At 41.6% G+C, this 21,256-nt stretch overlaps 1 protein-coding gene across 1 annotated transcript in view; it reads left to right on the top strand.

Annotated features, from left to right (window-relative positions):
- DSG2 (desmoglein 2) overlaps positions 1 to 21,256 on the top strand; it is a 48,189-nt gene that overhangs the window by 6,801 nt on the left and 20,132 nt on the right. Inside the window, exons 2-5 of the mRNA XM_045005322.1 lie at positions 12,152 to 12,187; positions 13,606 to 13,740; positions 18,972 to 19,133; positions 19,317 to 19,461. Of these exons, the coding sequence (XP_044861257.1) occupies positions 12,152 to 12,187; positions 13,606 to 13,740; positions 18,972 to 19,133; positions 19,317 to 19,461 (478 nt within the window). The remainder of the gene's footprint in view (positions 1 to 12,151; positions 12,188 to 13,605; positions 13,741 to 18,971; positions 19,134 to 19,316; positions 19,462 to 21,256) is intronic.

The following is a 21,256-nucleotide window of genomic DNA, read 5'->3' as shown; positions in this document are numbered from 1 at the left end:
TGAGCCAAAGCCCAGCGAAAGCAAGCCCTCCATGCACAAAGTTAAGAACATGTGTACGTGTTTAGCATTATAGTAAAAAATTTTGACACAGAGAGAATTTTTGTGTTTGGAAAGTTCCCTAATCACAATGAGACTTAACTTCATTATGTCACAAGCTTAATTTTTATCAGTGATACTTGTAACACAAAGCAAATATGAAATATCTAAGTTTTAGAAAGGCTGGAATTCTAGATTAATTTAACTCAATAGGAATTTTGCCATTGAGATCAATGGGACCAGGTTCTCCCCCATAAAGCAGTCATATTCTTCCCTTCAAACTGCTTCCTTGACAAAAAGCCAATGATACGGCTTTTGATAATGGATGCTATTTGTACTGGAGGTAGTCTAAAGGCTCCAGATGAGAATCAGGATCCCACAGAGCTAGGCACTCTACATACATAAAGTAAAAATACAGTTTCTAACTCAAAGTTTACAATCTAAACATATGAGACAGATTTTGGGAGGCTTTGTATGCATTTTTAATAAAAGAAAATACAGTCATGATTGAGGTACGCATTTAATTTTACTTCGTAACAGCCTATCCATGAATCCTTGCTAGTGTACATTTTCTACTCATTGGGTGAAATTGTGACCTTACTGAAACCCATGGAAAAACTCCCATTGACTTCACTGAGGCTTGGATTTCATCCATCAAGTTTGTATGTATGTTTCATATTCTGTCAGTGAAATGTGATTTTTCTCTACTAAACATTGTCTTGGGTTGCTGATCAAGCTCCCATTGAACACATTGGAAAGACTTCAGAATAACCAGATCAGGGCCTTATGGCTCCAATCCGCAGCCCTCTACGTAACCAGAATGCTATGTGTCTGCTTTGTGTAGTGACCAGGGAGCAAGGAAGTTACACCAAGGGGAGCTCTGCATCTCCATCCCTGTCACAGAGCTGAGGCTCAACACTAATCTCTGTTGCAGTAGGGGATTAGTTGGGAGGGTAGTAACATAGCCAATGTGTCCACAAGATGGTTGGATAGGCTAGACAATACGTAGGGTGAGTTACAGCAGGCCTTTGTAGGCTACTCTAGTGCTATGGGCACTACCCCCCAATCGTGGGAGAGAATGCCATTTCCTGACTCAGCTCAACACATGCATAGTTCCCAACTTTTATTCACTTTCAGTGTTTTCCTGTATTTAAAGTTTTTGTGGGGTTTTAAAGTGTAGGGAGAAGTTCAGCTCTCTCGGTAGGTCTGGGGTAGGCAACCTATGGCAGGCGTGCCGAAGGAGGCACGCAAGCTGATTTTCAGTAGCACTCACGCTGCCCGGGCCCTGGCCACCAGTCCAGGGGGCTCTGCATTTTCATTTAATTTTAAATGAAGCTTCTTAAACATTTAAAAAACCTTATTTACTTTACATACAACAATAGTTTAGTTATATATTATAGACTTATAGAAAGACCTTCTAAAAACGTTAAAATGTATTACTGGCATGCAGAACCTTAAATTAGAGTGAATAAATGAAGACTCGGCACACCACTTCTGAAAGGTTGCCAACTCCTGCTGTAGGTCCTGCCAGCATTTTTGTCACCGTTCAGGTATTGCGATTGCATCTTCTGTTACCCTTTACTAAATGCATTGGTTGTTACGCCTCTCCTGATATCAGACTTCAGGTTCTTTCTTGGGGCCACCCTGAATTTATACCCAATTTATCTTTCTGCATCCAGTTCCAGTTAGCACAAATTAAACCAGATTTCACTGGCAGAATTATCCTTCAGGATACATATGCCAGAAAAGACCTCTTCAGGAACAGATTTTTGGTTCTCAACCTGAGATAACATTCAATCTCCCGAAAGCACCCACTAAATATAGTGTGGGGAAAGAAATAAAGCCTCCTGCAGAAGTTGAAAGAACAGTTGTAGAGAAACCGAGAGCAATTAATTCTGAATCAGGAGAAATGAAATTGCAGAGGTTGGTCACAGTCTAGATCCCAGTTGAAGAGAAGACAAAAAACTACTTACTGAATAACTTGAATCTGAAATCACGGCTGAGATTGTAATGTCATGGGTATGAACAAAGCCAAAAAATTTTCTAGGGTGCCAAATCAAGGGGGGCTAGAGGAAAATAATTAAAATACTCTAATCTCCCTCTAAAAAACTCAAATTCTCAGGTTCCAAAATCTAAACAATCTCACTGTCTCCAACAATTTAAGTCCTTTGCCTTTGAGTTCCAAATATCTAATATTGTTGCACCTTTGGGACAGTGAGATAAATCTGGAAAATAGGGTCAGGTGAACATCAGGTCAGTGGTCTTTTTGACTTAATCTATTAATAACAGAAAAATACTCAGCTGTCTTCAGAAATGGAAGAAAAAAGTTCTCTAAAGTGTCAGTTTAAACATGAGGGGCCACATCCACAGCTGGTATAAAACAGTGTAGCTCCATTCACTTCAGTAACTCCTCACTTAGTCATCCTGGTTAAGGTTGTTTCATTGCTGATCAGTTAGGGTACATGTTCGTTTAACATTGCGCAGTGCTCTCTTATAACATTGTTTGGCAGCTGCCTGCTTTGTCCACTGCTTGCAGGAAGAGCAGTCTGTTGCAGCTAGCTGGTGGGGGCTTGGAACCAGGGAGGACCAGCAGCCCCCCTCCCATCAGCTCCCCGCTCCCCTGAGTTCCCTGTGTGGCAGCCACCCAGCAGGCTCTCAATTGCTGGGCAGTTCAGCCATCTCTCCCCTCACTGCCATGTGCTGCTCCTTCCCTCTGCCTTGGAACTGCTCCTGGGAGCCTCCTGCTTGCTGTGTGGTGGGAGGGGGGGGCTAATGTCAGGGTGTCCCTTCCCTCTGCTTCTGCTCCCCACTCTTGCCCTCCCTCTCCACAGAGCAGGGGGGACACACAACAGGGCTCAGAATGGAGGGAGCTTGCTGGCAGCAGCTGCTGTCTCAACTTGCTGGTCTACTTAAAAAGGCAGTGTACTTAAAGGGACAATGCGCATCTCTCTCACACACATATGGTGTGTGTCTCTGTCTGCCATGCTGTCTCCTATCCCTCCATTCCTGCTGCCTTGGAGAGTGTGAGGATTAGTGCTAGTTCATCATTTATCAGTAAGGCATTCCCTGGGAAATATCCCACCCTCACTACCTCAACCAAGCTTCACAATCACCATTGCTGTGTACAGTATTAAATTGTTTGTTTAAAACTTATAGTGTGTGTATATGTGTGTGTAATAGATATAGATATAGATATATGGATGGATGTGTGTGTATACCTATTGTGACAAAGTTCCTCCTCTACCTTGGTGGGTCCTGCGCTTATTGGCAGATTTGCTCACCTCAGTGATTTTCCCCTCTGGTGTAACCCACAGTCTGGGTCAACTCCTCCTGTGTCTGATCAGGAGTTGGGAGATTTGGGGGGAACCCGGGCCTGCCCTCTACTCCGGGTTCCAGCCCAGGGCCCTGTGGATTGCAGCTGTCTATAATGCCACCTGTAACAGCTGCATGACAGCTACAACTCCCTGGGCTACTTCCCCATGGGCTCCTCCAAACACCTTCTTTATCCTCACCACAGGACCTTCCTCCTGGTATCTGATAATGCTTATACTCCTCAATCCTCCAGCAGTGCACCCTCACCCTCTCACTCTCAGCTCCTTGCGCCTCTTGCTCCCAGCTCCTCACACACAAATCTCACTGACTAACTGGGAGGCTTTTAACTAGTTCCAGCCAGCCCTTGATTGGCTTCAGGTGTCCCAATCAATGTAGTTATCTCCACTGCCTTCTAGAAAGATCTTAATTGGCCCCAGGTGTCTTGATTAACCTGGAGCAACTGCTATTTGGTTACCATGGTACCAGGGATTTGTTTAGCCTGGGGCTAACATACCTGTTCCTCACTACTTTACTGTAGCCATCTGGCCTTGCCCCATCACACTATCTATATGTCTGGTGAAAAAAATTTCCCTGGAACCTAATCCCACCTATTTACATTAATTCTTATGGGGAAATTGGATTCGCTTAACATCGTTTCACTTAAAGTAGCATTTTTCAGGAACATAACTACAATGTTAAGTGAGGAGTTACTGTACAATAGCTCTTAAATAACACCCTACACCCACTTGAAATCCATTATGTCTATGTAGACAAGTATGTAAGGTGGATTTAAAACCAGAAGAGAAACTACATTATATCAGTATTGAAAAACATAATTTCAGAGATACTCAAGACCCTAGAATCTGTTGAATAATTGAAAGGGAAGAATATGTGTGGACATCATTGATCTTTCCATGTCTTTTGGGTAAACTTGATCTTTGGGTAAACTGTGATAGCTATAATAGTTTCCTGCAAATATCCTTGAAAAATCTTATTAAGTGCAAAGTTTGTGTTATTTTGGGCCAGGATTGTTTGTAACCCGGAAGATGTGATATGAGGCCTGGGAGTCCAAAGGAATTTTGAAACTGTGCCAGATAATAATGGACATTGGGACAATGAGTGTGAAGTGAATTTCTTGAAAAATACCTAGGAAGAGATTAATGCAAATTTCCCCAACCTCTGGTAATGCAAAAATGCTGTCTTTTGAAGCTTCACCCTGAGGAGTGAGCAGGGCCACCCAGGCGGAGGCACGGGGGCAAGTGGGGCAATTTTCCCCAGGCTTCTGGCCCCACAGGGGCCATGCAAGCCCTGGCCTGGCGGCGGTCTGGGTCTTTGGTGGCGTTTTGGCGGCAGGGTGCCCTTCAGTGCTGCTGAAGACGCGGAGCGACTGAAGGGCCCCCTGCTGCTGAAATGCCGCCAAAGACCCAGACCGCTGCCGGGTGAGTATTAGCGCCACAGCTCCCCCACTTTGCCCCAGGCCCCCTGAATCCTCTGGGTGGCCCTGGGAGTGAGTCATTGTCTGATTACAGACAAGATCAAAGCCTCAAGCTGTGTAAAGAAACAGTTGAACTTCCTGGCCTGGGTTCTCGTTCTAAATCTGAGACTGTTATGAACTTGCCAGAGGACGATGTGAAGGCCAAGACTATAACAGAGTTCAAAAAAGAACTCAATAAATTCATGGAGGAGAGGTCCATGACTGGTTTCCCCTGGGGTGCCACCTGGAACTGGGTTTACCACTGAGCCCCCTGACCCACCGGCCTGGGCTGCCTTTAACTGTACTGCTGTGACAAGCTACAAAGCCCTTCCAGCCTGCACTTTCACCAGCATACATACAGGTAGGCACACACCCAGATGCAGTTACATGCAGATTCTCTGACCAGCCCCTGCATGGGAAGACTCCAACTAGAGTACCTCCCAGATCCTCAGGCACTTACTGCCTCTGGAGTTGAACCCAAAATTATACCATCTTGCGCTGCACAGGGAACTGTACAGCCTTAGCTTGTAAAATTTGCCCCCTCCCTCAATGTGGAGAGGCATATGCAACAAGCTTTCTGCCCTCCAGTTATGATTCCCCCCACACTGGTTTAGATAAAGCAAAAACAAGTTTATTAACTACAAAGATAGATATTAAGTGATTATAAGGGATAGCAAACAGATCAAAGTAGATTACCTAGCAAATAAAAAAGGCAAACTAATTTTAATATATTAAATAGATAGGGTGAGAATCTGCTATTCATAACCAAAGAGATGATACAGGCATGCTGCAGATTCTTAAGGGGCAATGCTTACAGCTTAAAAATCCCTTTAGCCTGGGTCCAGCACTTCCCCCAGTTCAGTCTTTTGTTCCTCAGGTGTTTCCAAGAGTCTTCTTGGGTGGGGAGTCAATGAAGAACCCAGAAGATGTCTCTCCCTTGCTCTGTATAGCTTTTGCATATGGTGGAAACCCTTTGTTTTAAATCTTGGTTCCCATGCCAGTCAGTGGAAAAATACTGACGTCCCAAGATGGAGTCCAGCACCAGGTGACCTGGTCACGTGTCCCTGTAGAGTCACAGCAGCCATCCCCCATGGGCTGTTTGGCGTGTTCACAGGAAGGCACACCAGGTGGGAGCTAAGCTTCTCCTACCGCCTATTATTTCTTTCTAATGACTCATTAACCTAAATGGGCCCTTCCCAGCCAGCCATCTAGACTGAGAGCATTTTGCCTAGTGTTCACAGGAATAGCTACATGTGAAATAGATACCTAGTCAATATTCCTAACTTTGGATACAAATATGATATATGTGTACTGTGATGGGTTCCCCCCAGGGTGCCACATGGAACTGGGGTACCACTGAGCCCCCCGACCCACCAGCCTGGGCTCCCTTCACACTGTACTGCTGTGACAAACTGCCCATCCCACATATAGGTAGGGACACATCCAGCCTGCAGTTACATGCAGATGCTGTGACCAGCCTGTGTGGGAAGACTCCAGCTAGGGAACTTCCCAGCTCCTCAGGCACTCACCCCCTCTGGAGTGTAAACCCAAAATTATACCATCTTGTGCTGCACAGGGAACTGTACAGTGTAAGCTCATGAAATTTGCCCCCTCTCTCAATGTGGAGAGGAATACGCAACAGCTTTCTACCTTGAGTTATGACTCCCACACATTGGTTTTAAACAAAGCAAAAACAAGTGTATTAACTACAAAAGAGAGATTTTAAGTTATATCCAAACAGATCAAAGCAGATTACCTAGCAAATAAAAACACAATCTAAGCTTTATACTACAGATCAGATATGAATAGCAAAACTTCACCCTAAGTGATGATACCAGCAGGCTGCAGATTCTTAAGGGGCAAGCTGCACTTGCTTACAGCTTGGAATCCCCAGGGTGTTCCATTCACCGGCTAAAAATGCTTTTAGCCTGGGTCCAGCACTGCCCCCAGTTCAGTTCAGTCTTTGTTCCTCAGGTGTTTCCAGGAGTGTCTTTGGGTGGGGAGTCGGTGAAGACCCATGATGATGTCACTCCCCCTGCCTTATATAGCTTTTGCATAGGATGGGAACCCTTTGTTTTAAAGCTTGGTTCCCACGCCAGCCAGTGGAAAAATACTGATATCCCAAGATGGAGTCCAGCACGAAGTGACCTAGTCACATGTCCCTGTAGTGTTATAGCAGCCATTACTTGGAGGTTGTCTGCAGCATCCTCAGAAAGGCCCCCAGGTGGGAGATAAGCTTCTTCTAAGGCCTATTGTTCTCCGTAATGGTTCATTAACTTGAATGGGCCCTTCTCAGCCAGCCATCTAGACTGAGAGCCTTTTGTCTAGTGGGCATTCCCTAGTAAAACACATTCATAATACAGATACATAGTCAATATTCCTAACTTCACATACAAAAATGATACATGCATACAAATAAGATAATCATATTCAGCAAACCATAACCTTTCCAATGACACCTCATGTACCTTATCTTGCATAAAATACACCGTAATTATGATATAATATATCATTAATATCACTATGAAGAATAGGGAGTGCAGTGTCACAAGGACCATAAATGGCTATTAGCCAGGATGGGCAGGGATGGTTTCCCTATCCTCTGTTTGCCAGAAGCTGGGAGTGGGCGACAGGGGATGGATCACTTGATGGTTACCTGTTCTGTTCATGCCCTCTGGGGCACCTGGCATTGGCCACTATTGGAAGACAGGATACTGAGCTAGATGGACCTTTGATCTGACCCAGTATGGCTGTTCTTACATTCTCACAGGCAAAACCCAGTTGTGGGTTTTGGAGAACTAACATTGACCACAGCCTGAGGTTTGAGATGGGGTGACCTCTGAGAAGCTTTTTAGCATGTATGTCGTTTCTTTATTGTTTTTAAGATGTTTTCTCGTCAATGCTTTCCTTTTAAGAAGAAATGTTTGCTTAGAAAGAGTTGTGTGGTGACATGTAACTGTGGGCAATTATATGTTCATAGCCTTCAGAAGGAAAGCAAAGATGCTGGCCTGTTTAGGTAGTCTGACTTTTTTAGATTATCACAACATAATGCAGGGAGCTGCCTTAAAAAAACAGGAGGGAGAGAGATGGGGTCTTAACCCAAGAGAGGAGCTGGGAGTCTTCAGTAGGTGCCCTTAAGGGACCACAGAGGGAGAATACAGGTGCAGTTCCCCTGAACTGTGCGCACACTATTGACATATGGAAAAAATATCTAATACGTTTTAGAGTATAGGATATGGAGTTAAAGGCTATTATTGTAAAGGTTTCTAGGGACAGAATTACCTCTTTCACTTCATAAGTATAAATGAAGAAGTTATTTTGATATATCCTTGCTTTAAGACATTACCTGAAACCTTTTCAATGCTTCTGCGTGATCCGTGGCCTAACAGGGCAGAGGTACTCCAGAAGAGACAAAGGTTCACCCTAATACTGCTGACTTCAGCATTATGGACCTGATCCTACACCTGTCTGAGTCAATGGAAGTCTCCCATTGACTTATTGTTGAACCAAGAGGTGATCACTTATGCATAAGAAAAAGAGAATTAATTAATTCTTGCGTGCTTCCTGCTTCTCTTAAAAGAGAGGCTTGCAAAGATCCTAACCTTGTTTAATTTTCTAATTATAAAATATTTGTATACTTCATAGACTGTGGGTAAAATTTTCAAAAGTACCTAAATGACTTGCAATCAGGATGGATACAAATCAATGATTTTTTTTTTAAATTTTAAAAAATGATTTTTTAATCAAATCTTTTATATTTAAATATGCTTTTTTCTCAAAAAGCATTTTATCAAAAAAATCCAATCTTTATAGCTCAAAGATATCTCAACATGGAATAGGGATTATAAATTCTAATTCTATAGTATGAGACAATATATTCATGTAATGTTTAAGAAAAGTTTTGTAAATGAGTTCTAATAGTTCATGGATTAGGGACCCAATTTTATGGAGCTCCAGGGGCTTCTGTAGAGATTACTTAGGTTAATCTTTCTATCTACCAATGGATCTGTCTAGAAGATACCATCAGAGATGCTTAGTTTTGCAGTTCTCAAACTATGGATTTGTGTCTGCAGAGATAACATGCTTGTTAGCAGCAAAAATGTTTTAAAATAAATAAATAATATAGAGAGGTGAGAAATAACAGACCTCAACCCTATTGTCCATATGCAAATTTGTGTACACAGAATCAATCCCTTACCTCTCTAAAAGTGCAAAGTTTCAAAAAGTTCAGTGAATAGAAGATTGTTGGGGGTGGAATAGATCTGGAGAAGGAGAAGAAGTCTGGAGATAAATGTGAGAAGTGAGGGACAGGCAGTAGAAACAAAAGTGAAACTGTTTGAGCAGCATATTCCAGAAGTCTTGTGCTCTTTCTGAGTGTAGCCTTCACTGATTTGAAATCTACCATATCAATGTCTCACTAGGAGGGAAAACCTATAATGGCAGCAGGCCATAAAAGAGGCCCAGTTTGGGAATATTTTAATGAAATTCCTCTACCTGTGGTAAGACAGACGTGTGCAAAATGCAAACAGTGCAACAAAGAAATGCAAAGCCTGGTTGCCCCAATGAAACAACTTCATGAGAAGTGTTCCTTCTCGGGAGGAAGCTGCATTGAAGATGATGAAAGGAACATGTCGGAACATGCAGGATCTTCAGGTTGGTAAACCTTTTTATTTCATACTTCTTTCTTAAGGACTGCCTGTCTTCCTTCTGGACTATTCTTGAATTCTCAAGTTTGAGCAAAAAGTATAGTTGTTACTCTATAGTACTATCATTTTAGATGCAGTTGTGATTTAAAAAATAATAGCTGAAATAGGCAGAACTTCCTTTTACAATTTCACCTTTAAAGTACTATTGAGTGTCAGTGGATGCAATGAGTAATACTAAATGAGAAGTATGGTAATAATACTTAAATAACTGCATTGACTTATTTTGTTTAGGAGACTCCATCCTCAACATACAGGATCCTGAAGACTATCTACCTTCAAGATCACCATCATTTTCTATAGTTTCAGAGTTATCTGCCAATTCTAGTGTTTCAGTCACATCATGTATGTCACATAGCCACACTATATCAGCTGTAGCAAAAAGAAAAATAAAACCTCCATTATCTAGAAAAAAACATAGATACCTTTGTGATAAGAACCAGTAGATTACAAAAAAAAAGATAATTGATGAAAAAATTGCCTGGTTTGTATGCAACAAACTCTCCTTTCTGTACGATTGAGAACCCACACTTCATTAACATGGTTCAGTCATTAAGACCAGGATAGAGTCTACCCAACAGAGCAGATGTTGCAGGCAAATTGCTGGATATAAAGTGTATGAAAGAGAAATTGAGCAGTGTGCCAACGGTCTAGAGGGTAAAATTGTTAACCTGAGTCTTGATGGGTGGAGCAATGTCCATGATGATCCTGTTGTATGTGCTTGTGACAATAGAAGAGGGAATGTCTTCCTTAAAGAAACAATTGATACATCAGGAAATGCGCACACAGCAGAATACTTACAAGAAGTAGCAGTAAAAGCTATAACAAACTGAAAAAAAATTCAAATGTCTAGTATGCAGCTTGGTCACAGACAATGCTACAAATATATCCAAGATAAGAAGAAATTATTTGGAAGAGAGTGAAGAGAGTCCCAAGCTAATAACATATGGCTGCAGTGTTCATTTGATGCACCTCCTAGCCAAAAACTTCAGTGTTCCAGAAATAAAGGCTAATGTTGTTGAAATTGCAAAATACTTCCGTAACAACCACTTTGCAGCAGCAGCTGCTCTGAAAAAAGTGGGAGGAACCAAGCTAACGCTCCCACAAGACATGCGCTGGAACTCAGTAGTGAACTGTTTTGAGCATTATATCAAGAACTGGCCTAATCTGATGACACTCTTTGAACAAAATAGTGGAAAAAATAGATGGCACTGTCACAGTCAAAGTTCTCAACATTGGGCTTAAGAGAAATGTTGAACACATGCCAAGTAACCTGAAGCCTATTTCTGTAGGCTTGAACAAAATGCAGGGAAATGGCTGTTTTATTGCTGACACTGTTGATATTTGGAAGTAACTGAGTGAGATCTTAAAAAGAGAAATATGCAATGGCAGAGTTAAATTACAAGCATTCAAAAAACAAATGGGACAAGCGCTATCTCCAGCTCATTTTCTTGCAGATATTCTCAATACTCGATACCAGGATCAAACCTTAACTGCTGAAGAAAAGGAGTTGGCTATGACATGGCATTATGAAGGGATGATTGCTGGATGTCCAACTATAATAAACTTCAGAGCTAAGGGTGAAGCATTCAAGAAATATATGTTTGCTGATGATGCTATTTTAAAGAAAGTCACACCAGTGAATTGGTGGAAGTCACTTAAGCACTTGGATTCAGACACTGTTGAAGTTAAATCTTACTTTTAACAGCAGTAGATTCTTCTGCTGGTGTAGAAAAAATATTTTTTTCCCTTGGAATAATTCATTCCAAATTGAGAATTCATTTGGGACCTGAAAAAGCAAGGAAGCTTGTTTTTCTTTTCCAGATTATGAACAAACAGGAAATTGAAGGTGAAGACGATGGAGTTAGCTGCAGAAGTCAATATTTTAAGTTTCTCATGTTGACCTGGCTGACATAGTCGATTTTTAATTTTTTTAAATTTCATTTAACAAAAACAAACCTGATTTAAAAAAAACTTGAATGTTTAACTAAATTCAAACATTCATATGCTTGTTTTGTTAAAATATTGTGTTTGCTGTAGAAGAAAAAAATCCAGAATACATAATGTTGTTGTTTTAGTTAAATAAAACTATTTAAATGTCTGTCTGGTGATGTTCTCTTCCTAATACAGCATGGCAAGAAAATCTTCCAAATATGAATGATTAACCTGTTGAACTGGAAATAATTCACCTCCCAATGACTTCATAAATATCTGCTTCAATTACCTTTTGGTAAATGAAATTACAAAACAATCATTCATTTTCTGATATAGCTGTAAAACTAATCTGAAAAGTTTTCAAAATAAATCACTTAAAATGTACAGTGTGTACCTTCTAAAAATGAAAGCTACATCTATCTCTGAGTTGTGAAAAATATGTTTTAAGGTTATAACAACCAACAAGAATGCACTTTTATGTAGAAATCCATGATTAGTCTTCTTGGCTAGTGATTTAAATCCCGATTTAAATCAATTTGATTTAAATCAAATCCACCCTGCCTTGCAATATCAGACTCTTACTTGTTTTTATATTTTGAAGTTTGTTTTGGGTGCGGTTGCATAAACTGTACCTTCATGCCACTAAATGGTTGCAGAATGAATAACGTTGACTATGTCATTTATTTGACAGATCTGTTTGAACTTTGGAAATGGACTTCACCTAGAGGTAGGCAATGGCTGAGAAATAAATACAATGTCCATGTGTAAAAAAAGTTTTCTGAGCAAACAGTAAACAAGAAAAGACCACTTTACTTATAACTGGTAAATAGCTTGAGTTGCTTTGATGTAGACACAACACAAAAGTCATTATATCTATTGCATACTGCAGCAATATAATTGAATAGGCCCAGTCCTAAACATATTAGCATTAATGCTATTTTCCATGGGGAGAAAACTTCCCTAGAATATTATGGTTGTGATGAATCAACTTTGAGATTCTCTGAGTTAATGGTAGTGACTGTTAGTTTCTGGCAGGTATCAAGGTGAGATTCACAAGAGGGACTTAGGCACTGCACTACCACCATCTTTTGTGCAGTTTTAGGTATTCATAGAACAGTCCTACTGCACTGAGCCCTGAAAGCACGACAATGAAGGGACACTTAGTCTGAGAGTCCCACTGGGGCTTAGGCATGAGTAAGGAACAAAACAGTTCAGCAGTGTCAAGTTAGGGAGCTGCCTTCATGCTCAGCAACCAAAATCTAAGCACCTCTGGGATTTTAATGGAGGAAACTTATGTTCCTAGGGAGTTTAAACACCTCCAGGAATAGGCAGTAGCTAAGCAGTGGTTTTGTGAATGCCAGTGGTGCCTGTATGTTGAATTTAGGCATCTAGCTGCCATTTTAGGCACCTAAGATTCCGTCATGAATCTCACCCCAAATCTGAATCTGGATATTGAGAGCCACTGCACTGAGTAAGCCAGGCAGTGGGAAAGAACAGGTGGGTCTCCATTGGAAAGAGGGTAAGGTAGTGGAAGCAAGTAGTTCTCAAGTTTCTGGGGTTGACAAGATTATGGCATACAGGGGAATGACAAAGAGCCAGTGAGAGGATGAATGTGGAGGGCTCTGGCTCTATGGAAAAGGTGGAAGGAGCAGCAAAAGAGAGAAGATGGAGGTTGTTTGATGGGGGTGAGAGAGGTTTGAGAGGAAGGCAAACAGGGAAATGTGAGAGGACTCTGAGATCTTTAAAATAGACTGCATAGATAACTTTCTCCTCCAGTCTGATAGCCACCACTTTAATTCACAGCCATTCTGAGAGATTTGACTAATTCCCAGTTGTCTCATAATTTAATTTATTTAAAACCTGGCCTTTTAAAGTGAATGTTTTAAAAAAAACCAGACACATTTATTTCTTACGTGGGTTTTCAGGGAAGAGTCTGACCCTTATCATTAAAATAAACCATACTTATTAGAAAAAAAATCTAGGGTAAAATCAGAGTGTAAATTTAAACAGTCAGCTTGTTTAATAAAAATGACATGCAGAAAATGACATCCAGAAGTTCTAGACACAGCAGTGGTCAATTGAGAAAAGTATTAGTATTTAATGGCTAAAATGTAATGTTGGAATTTAAACCTGCTTTTTTCATAGGTTTTTAATCAAGCTGCCAAAAATGATCATCTGTCTAATCAGAATAGTAAAATCAGACAAAAGCGGGAATGGGTTGTTCCACCAGCTATGATTACGGAAGAGGATGACAGTTTGACGATAAATCCAATTGCTAGAGTAAGTCGAGAACAGCTGAAGTAAGATGGGAAACATTATTGAAAATACATTGTTGCATGTAAAATATGGCTGGGGCCTACTCGAAACACACAAACTGTTAACACCCTCTAATTCTTTAAGACAGCAATTTAAAGAAAATGTTACCTTGGCAATGATCCCAACAATGGTATTTTGAACATGAATGCTTTGCAGGATTAGGCCAACAGTAACTGTTGCTCTTATTATGCCTTACAAAATTGGGCTTTTCTTCACCAATGTATCTGTTCAACAATGAATAATATGTAATACATTTTGTTTGATTTTTAGTTATTTAACAGTTGCTGTAGGTTCTACACAACATATGAACAACTTTATTTGTGCAGTACTTAGTATATGTGTCAAGTTCCTGTATTTTACAGTGTTTCTTTGAGATTTTTTTGTTTTGTTTTTTAAGAAAAGGTGTCTGTGGACACTGTTTAATGTTGGTTGGCCTTAATTTGCCCCTCCTGCCTTCTGTATATGCATTATGATACAGTATTTAATTACGTGATCAAATACTATCTTTTTCCACATGACCCTGCCTCATTCAGTGACAAGAAGGATGGTGCTTTATTAATAAACTGTGTGTGTGTGTGTCTTTCTCTCTCTCTCTCTTCATTAAATATGTGGCCTCAGGTCTTATTTACTGCACACTGTTCAAACTCTGTTCTGAAGAAGGAATTTTTAATTTTCCTTTTGACTTTTATATGGTACTCATCACTAGAGTATCTGAATGCATCACAAATATTAATTAATCTATCTTCATGACGCTCTGTGTGGAGGGGTGATATTCCCATTTTACAGATGGGCTGCAGAGGCACAGAGAGATTAAAATAAAAGGTATTCATTATTTTGGGTGCTCCACTTAAGAACATAAGAATGGCCATACTGGGTCAGACCAAAGGTCCATCTAGCCCAGTATCCTGTCTGCTGACAGTGGCCAGTGCTAGGTGCCTCAGAGAGAGTGAACCTAACAGGTAACAATCAAGTGATCTCTCTCCTGCCATCCATCTCCATCCTCTGACAAACCATTCCTTTGTCACCATTCCTTACCCATCCTGGCTAATAGCCACTAATAGACTTAACCTCCATGAATTTATCCAGTTCTCTTTTAAATGCTGTTATAGTCCTAGCCTTCACAACCTCCTCAGGCAAGGAGTTCCACAAATTGACTGTGCACTGCGTGAAGAAGAACTTCCTTTTATTTGTTTTAAACCTGCTGCCTATTCATTTCATTTGGTGGCCCCTAGTTCTTATATTATGGGAACAAGTAAATAACTTTTCCTTATTCACTTTCTCCACACGACTCATGATGCATAAGGCCTAATTTTTCAGAGTACTTAGTATTATATAGCAACCAACCCCTACTGACTTCAGTTACAGCTGTCAGTGCTCAGCACTGCTGCAGATCAGAACCCACAGTGTCAAGTTGAGTACCCAGAAAATGAGGAATGCACAGTTAGTGACTACGAGTGAAAAACTTTTTTAAGAGGTCCTGTGGAAAAAATGTGATCATGTAATTAAATACTGTCATAATGCATACACTCGGGGAGCATTTCCTGACTTCTGAGTGCTTGACTTCTCAGCCTTAACATGTAATTTCTTTGCTTTTTAAAAAAGCAAACATCAGAAACAAAAATTCCATCATGTGGTATAATGACAACAGCAAGATTGGAATCTTTAGATCCACTGCACAGTTCTCTGGCACTTGAGCTGAAGAAGTAACTGATAGCAATAATAGTTTTTTATCCTTTGTGTGGATCAGTACTACAAGGGAATGAAATGCACATTTGACAGTGGCATTCACGGATATTTGCTGACAGCAGAAGACTGGTGAGATTCATCAATCTTGGATTCCATTTTGGTCTCTCAAGGGTGGTGAATGTAGACCCTTCTTGTTTCCTTCCCTCCCCACTTGTCCTGTCTACTCAAACTTGTCTCTTTTTTCCACCCCAACCATGTCTTTATCCCAGTCTCCACTTATCAGGTTTCACATCCCAATCTTTTTGCTCAGTCACTCTTGTCTCCCACTCCAGGCTCCCCATCTGAGTCCCAGTCTCCACCTCTCCTTCCAGTCTCAGTCTTCTTGTCCAGCCAGTCCCAGACCTTCCCTTATTTCCCAGTTTTTCATCTGATCTTAGTGTTCCCCCATGCCCACCAACTGGCTTCCAGTCATCCTCTCACCAGCTCTCACTTTCCTTGACCAAGCAATTCCAGTCCCCCTGCCTCCTCCCCCCACAACCAGGCTACCTGCCTAGACAGCTCCCAGCCTTTCCTTCTCCACAACTTCTAGTCAAGAGTTTCATTCCCTCACCCATGCCAGTCTCATCAGTTCCTTGTTCTGATCTACTCCATTCCCTCCCCACTGGGTCTGGCTCTTGTCCACTCTGCATTTGAGTTAGGCAGCTTCCTCCATCATGCTTCCTCAGTGCCAGCAGGGGATGGTCATTTGAAAGTACAGGAAAGCCAGGTTCTCTTCTCTCAGTTACAGTGCCCGGCATGATCCTTGCCCAGAGTATTAATTACAAGGGAAGTCTGACTTTGCCCTTTTAGCGCTGGGCTACCAGAGCATGCTCAGTCATTCTGTAGTGATGGCACATGATAATACTCCACCATACATAGGAACCGTGAGGAGATGAAGCATGCTCATTAAGTCTGGAATCTTCAGAAGATTCAGCTACTAAACTCTTAAGAAGTGTCTGTTGAGTGTGGGCATGAACTGATATTTTTCAAAGGCTTTTCACTTGGCCAAATTTGGACAGATTTTCATAAGAACTGCAAAAGGCATATTCTTGACATAAAAACAACCCTTCATACAAAATTTTATGCCCCTGGTCCAAAGCATGAGGGCACTAGATCCATTCAAAAATAGATCCTTAGAATATTTTAAATATTGCAAAATATTTTCCTCAACCACATTCTCAGAAATGGCTGAACTATTTTGGCTGAAACTTTAAAAAAAAAATTCAACCTGATGAAAACACCCAACATGGAGAATTTTAGCCAAATGGTTTAAGTTTGGCAAAGCTATAAGCAATTGAAAAAGAGATCTTATAATAGGAAGTGTTGGGCAATCTTAATAATAGATGAGGCTGTCAGCCCTGCCTATAATGACATAAAGCTAAAATTTTAGGACCAGATTGTATAATTTGCAATGTAGGTGCAGCTCTGAGAAGGATTATGTCTCAGGCCTGGTCTACGCTAGAGGGGCAAGCAAGTGAAGTCGGTCTAAGTTACACAACTTCAGCTACGAAAATAGCGTAGCTGAAGTCAACATACTTAGAGCTACTTACTGCGGTATCTTCACTGAGGTAAGTCAACTGCTGACACTCCCCCATCGACTCTGCCTGCGCTTCTCGCTCCGGTGGAGTACCGGAGTTGACAGGAGTGCACTGGGCAGTCGATTTATCACGTCTTCACTAGCTGCAATAAATCAACACCTCTTGGATCGATCACTCCAGATGTAAGGGTAGACATAGAATCATAGAATATCAGGGTTGGAAAGGATCTCAGGAGGTCATATAGTCCAACCCCCTGCTCAAAGCAGGACCAATCCCCAACTAAATCTTCCCAGCCAGGGCTTCGTCAAGCCTGATCTTAAAAACCTCTAAGGAAGGAGATTCCATCATCTCCCTAAATAACCCATTCCAGTGCTTCACCACCCTCCTAGTGAAAAAAGTTTTTCCTAATATCCAACCTAAACCTTCCCCACTGCAACTTGAGACCATTACTCTTTGTTCTGTCATCTGGTACCACTGAGAACAGTCTAGATCCATCTTCTTTGGAACCCCCTTTCAGGTAGTTTGAAAGCAGCTATCAAATCCCCCCTCATTCTTCTCTTCTCTTCTCTTCTGCAGACTAAACAATCCCAGTTCCTCAGTCTCTCCTCATAAGTCATGCGCTCCACCCCCCTAATCATTTTTGTTGCCCTCCGCTGGACTCTTTCCAATTTTTCCACTTCCTTCTTGTAGTGTGGGGCCCAAAACTGGACACGGTACTCCAGATGAGGCCTCACCAATGTCAAATAGAGGGGAAGATCACAACCCTCAATCTGCTGGCAATGCCTCTACTTATACAGCTCAAAATGCCGTTAGTCTTCTTGGCAACAAGGGCACACAGTCAACTCATATCCAGCTTCTCGTCCACTGTAACTTCTAAGTCCTTTTCCTCAGAACTGCTTCCTAGCCATTCAGTCCCTAGTCTGTAACAGTGAATGGGATTCTTCCCTCCTAAGTGCATGACTCTGCACTTGTCCTTGTTGAACCTCATCAGGTTTCTTTTGGCTCAATCCTCTAATTTGTCTAGGTCCCTCTGTATCCTTTCCCTACCCTCCAGCGTATCTACCGCTCCTCCCAGTTTAGTGTTATCTGCAAATTTGCTCAGAGTGCAGTCCACGCCATCCTCCAGATCATTAATGAAGATATTGAACAAAACCGGCCCCAGGACCAACCCTTGGGGTAGTCCGCTTGAAATCGACTGCCAACTAGACATGGCGCCATTGATCACTACCCATTGAGCCCAACGATCTAGCCCACTTTCTATCCACCTTATAGTCCATTCATCCAGCCCATACTTCCTTAACTTGCTGGCAAGAATACTGTGGGAGACCGTATCAGAAGCTTTGCTAAAGTCAAGGAATAACACATCTGCTGCTTTCCCCTCATCCACAGAGCCAGTTATCTCCTCATGCCCTCAGGAGGCTCCCAGAGACACAGCAAAATGCACAAAATTGCTACATTCCTAATGATGGTACAGTACATTCACTGTGGCATGCCCAGTTAGTTCTGAGAATCACTACAGAGTGGTGGGAGAGGCCATGATTCTCCTCTTCCATGCCCCTTCTGGAGTGGTTGGTGCTTCTCAGGTTTGGTAGGAAGGAATAGTACCTGCACTCTGTCCTTGCATAGGACATGTGAGGTTCCAGCTTCTTGCATCCTTCATTACCTCTTTGCACCCAAAGAAGGGCCAGGCAAAAGCTAGCCCTTAATTTTGTAGTTGCTCGTATTTTTACAATAAATAACATCTTTTCTTGTCCTTTTTAAACGTTTTTTTTCCTGAAAATTAAAGAGAATGCACTGTAGCTTCCTCTACAGAGTTAGGGTATGTACTATAACTTGCTTGTTGTCCATAGTATGTTTATATATGTTTTTTTTAAAGAACTTCCATTTACTGAGTGCAATTAACTCTGTTAATTCCTGTTGTGTTCCTGTTAGATACATTCCGATCATGCAGATGATTCAGGGGTGGTAATTACTTACACAATTTCTGGCCAAGGAGTGACGGAACCACCATATGGATTGTTTGTTATCAATGGAAAAACTGGAGAACTGAACATAACAAGAAAAGTTGACCGAGAAAAGACTCCAATGTTCTATGTAAGTTGAATTAGTGGGCTATAACTTTTTTTTTCTATATGTGCTCTCTCTTTAACTTTTTTCAATTTAATTGCCATCTCTTTTTGTTTTAATGTCTCTTGACTTTTTCTCCAATGCAAAGTGATAATTAACAATTTCTATTAATGTGGATATTTTTATTTTCCTGTTGTTTGTCTATTTCAGCTTAGAGGTCATGCACTTGATCAGAATGGGAAAAAAGTGGAAGAGCCAATAGACCTGAGAATTAAAGTTAAGGATATAAATGACAATTACCCAGTATTTTCAGAGGAATTTTTTACTGGCTCTGTTGAAGAGTTAAGTGAATCAGGTAAAATACTATTTTTCTAATTGTATTAATAAATTAAATAATGGTGCTATGTGGTCACTTAACCCCGCATGCCATTACTGTTTTATAACAGTCCTGTATGGTATGCTTCTCACCACTTCCTAACTAGAGCAGTATATGTGATTTTACTTATTCTCTCAGGAAAAAGACTCTTGAAAGTAAACAGACAAACTTTTTTAGTGACAGTTAAGATTGCATCAGCACACACCCCACCAGTAAGCAGCATTGAATGAAGCCACTTGCTTAAGATGTTGAGAAATTCCAGGTCTATAAAATGTGTGAAGTGGAAAAGAGAGATCTAGCATTGGAAGAATGGAGAAAGCAGCCTCTTCATTTCTAAATGACACCCATCACAGATCTGTACTTCCTCTTAGGAACAATTTTGCTAGGATCAAACTGACACATGAAAATGTGGGCTGTGCGAAGGCCTCAGGATATTCAAATGGTGATTTGGGAGGGTGGCTGCAGAGCAGGTAAGCAGGGGAACTCCACTCACCCCTGTGATGCTGCAGCTGGACTCTTCATGAGCATTGCATAGCCCAGCATATACAGCTGGGCAAGTAGGTAAATGGTCACTGAGTCTGACATTACCCATATCCAGTGATCACAAAACCCTATAAGGAGTGTGCAGGGATTGCAGCCCCATTCCAGTTCAGCGTTCAGGAATGGATCACATACCCTCATTCCCATTTCAGTTCATTAGGCAAAGTATATTCACTTGCATATTTAACTGCGGGTTAGAGAGGAATATTTCACCCCTACCAAGTGCTGGCCTCATCCAAAGCCCATTGAAGTCAATTACAATCTGTCTGTTGACTTCAGTGGTTTCAGATCAGGCTTCTGGGAGGTGAAAACATCTGTTGTCAGTAGTTAAGAAAAGAGTGTTTTGGGAAAACAGCTTGATAAATCCTTTACCCTGTAGGCATTTCAGCCTGATGGTGATCATAAGGAAGAGGTTATTGAGGGTCTGCTCTTGTGAGGTGCTGAGCTCCCTCAATTCAAATGGGAGCTGTTTAGTGATCAGCTTGGAAAATCAGGTAGGGTTCAGGCAAAATTAGATATAGATTTAAGTGGCTAACTGGAGACCCCAGAACTAAGATCCGCCTTCTTCAAAAGCACAGACTCCTGTCACTTGAGCTAAAAGAGACTTTCCATTATGTGCTAGCAGTATATTGCCTATGATATATAAATGAGTAGTTCTGACCGTAGCCATCAGAGGGCAGTGGCACACATTCATAATGGTCAAAGGACTGTTTTCAACAGGCAACCCATTTTAGAGAGTCAGGCATGGGAAATAGGGCAGATAATTTAAAAGAATATTTTTGTCTCCATTTTCTGTTTGTATTAAATTATACCCGTGCAGTTTCTATCATTTTTTTTTTAAACTTTTAGTTAAAGATCACCCATATTAGGCCATTTGTCTTTTCTGATCTACTGAGGTTTTAGTATAGAGGTGGGCAAACTGTGGCCCGCGGGCCACATCTGGCTCATGAGACCCTCATGCCCAGCCGCTGAGCTCCTGGCCTGGGAGGCTACCCCTGGCCCAGCCCCTGCTGTCCCCCCACCCCTGCAGCCTCAGCGCGCCGTGCCACCAGCACAATGCTTTGGGCGGCCAGGCAGCACAGTTGCAGAGCCGCGGCCTGACCCAGTGCTCTGGGTGGCGCGGCTGTAATGCCACCAGCCACTGGTGCTCTGTGCTGTTCAGTAAGGGGGAGAGGGGTGGATAGAGGGCAGAGGAGTTCGGGGATGTGGTCAGGGGGTGGGGATGTGGATAGGG

The sequence above is a fragment of the Mauremys mutica genome, chromosome 2 (genome assembly GCF_020497125.1).
Source record: "Mauremys mutica isolate MM-2020 ecotype Southern chromosome 2, ASM2049712v1, whole genome shotgun sequence".
In the NCBI taxonomy this organism is placed as follows: Eukaryota; Metazoa; Chordata; order Testudines; family Geoemydidae; genus Mauremys; species Mauremys mutica.
Note: the sequence above shows the minus strand (reverse complement) of the source record. Positions and strands in the feature narration are given on the sequence as shown.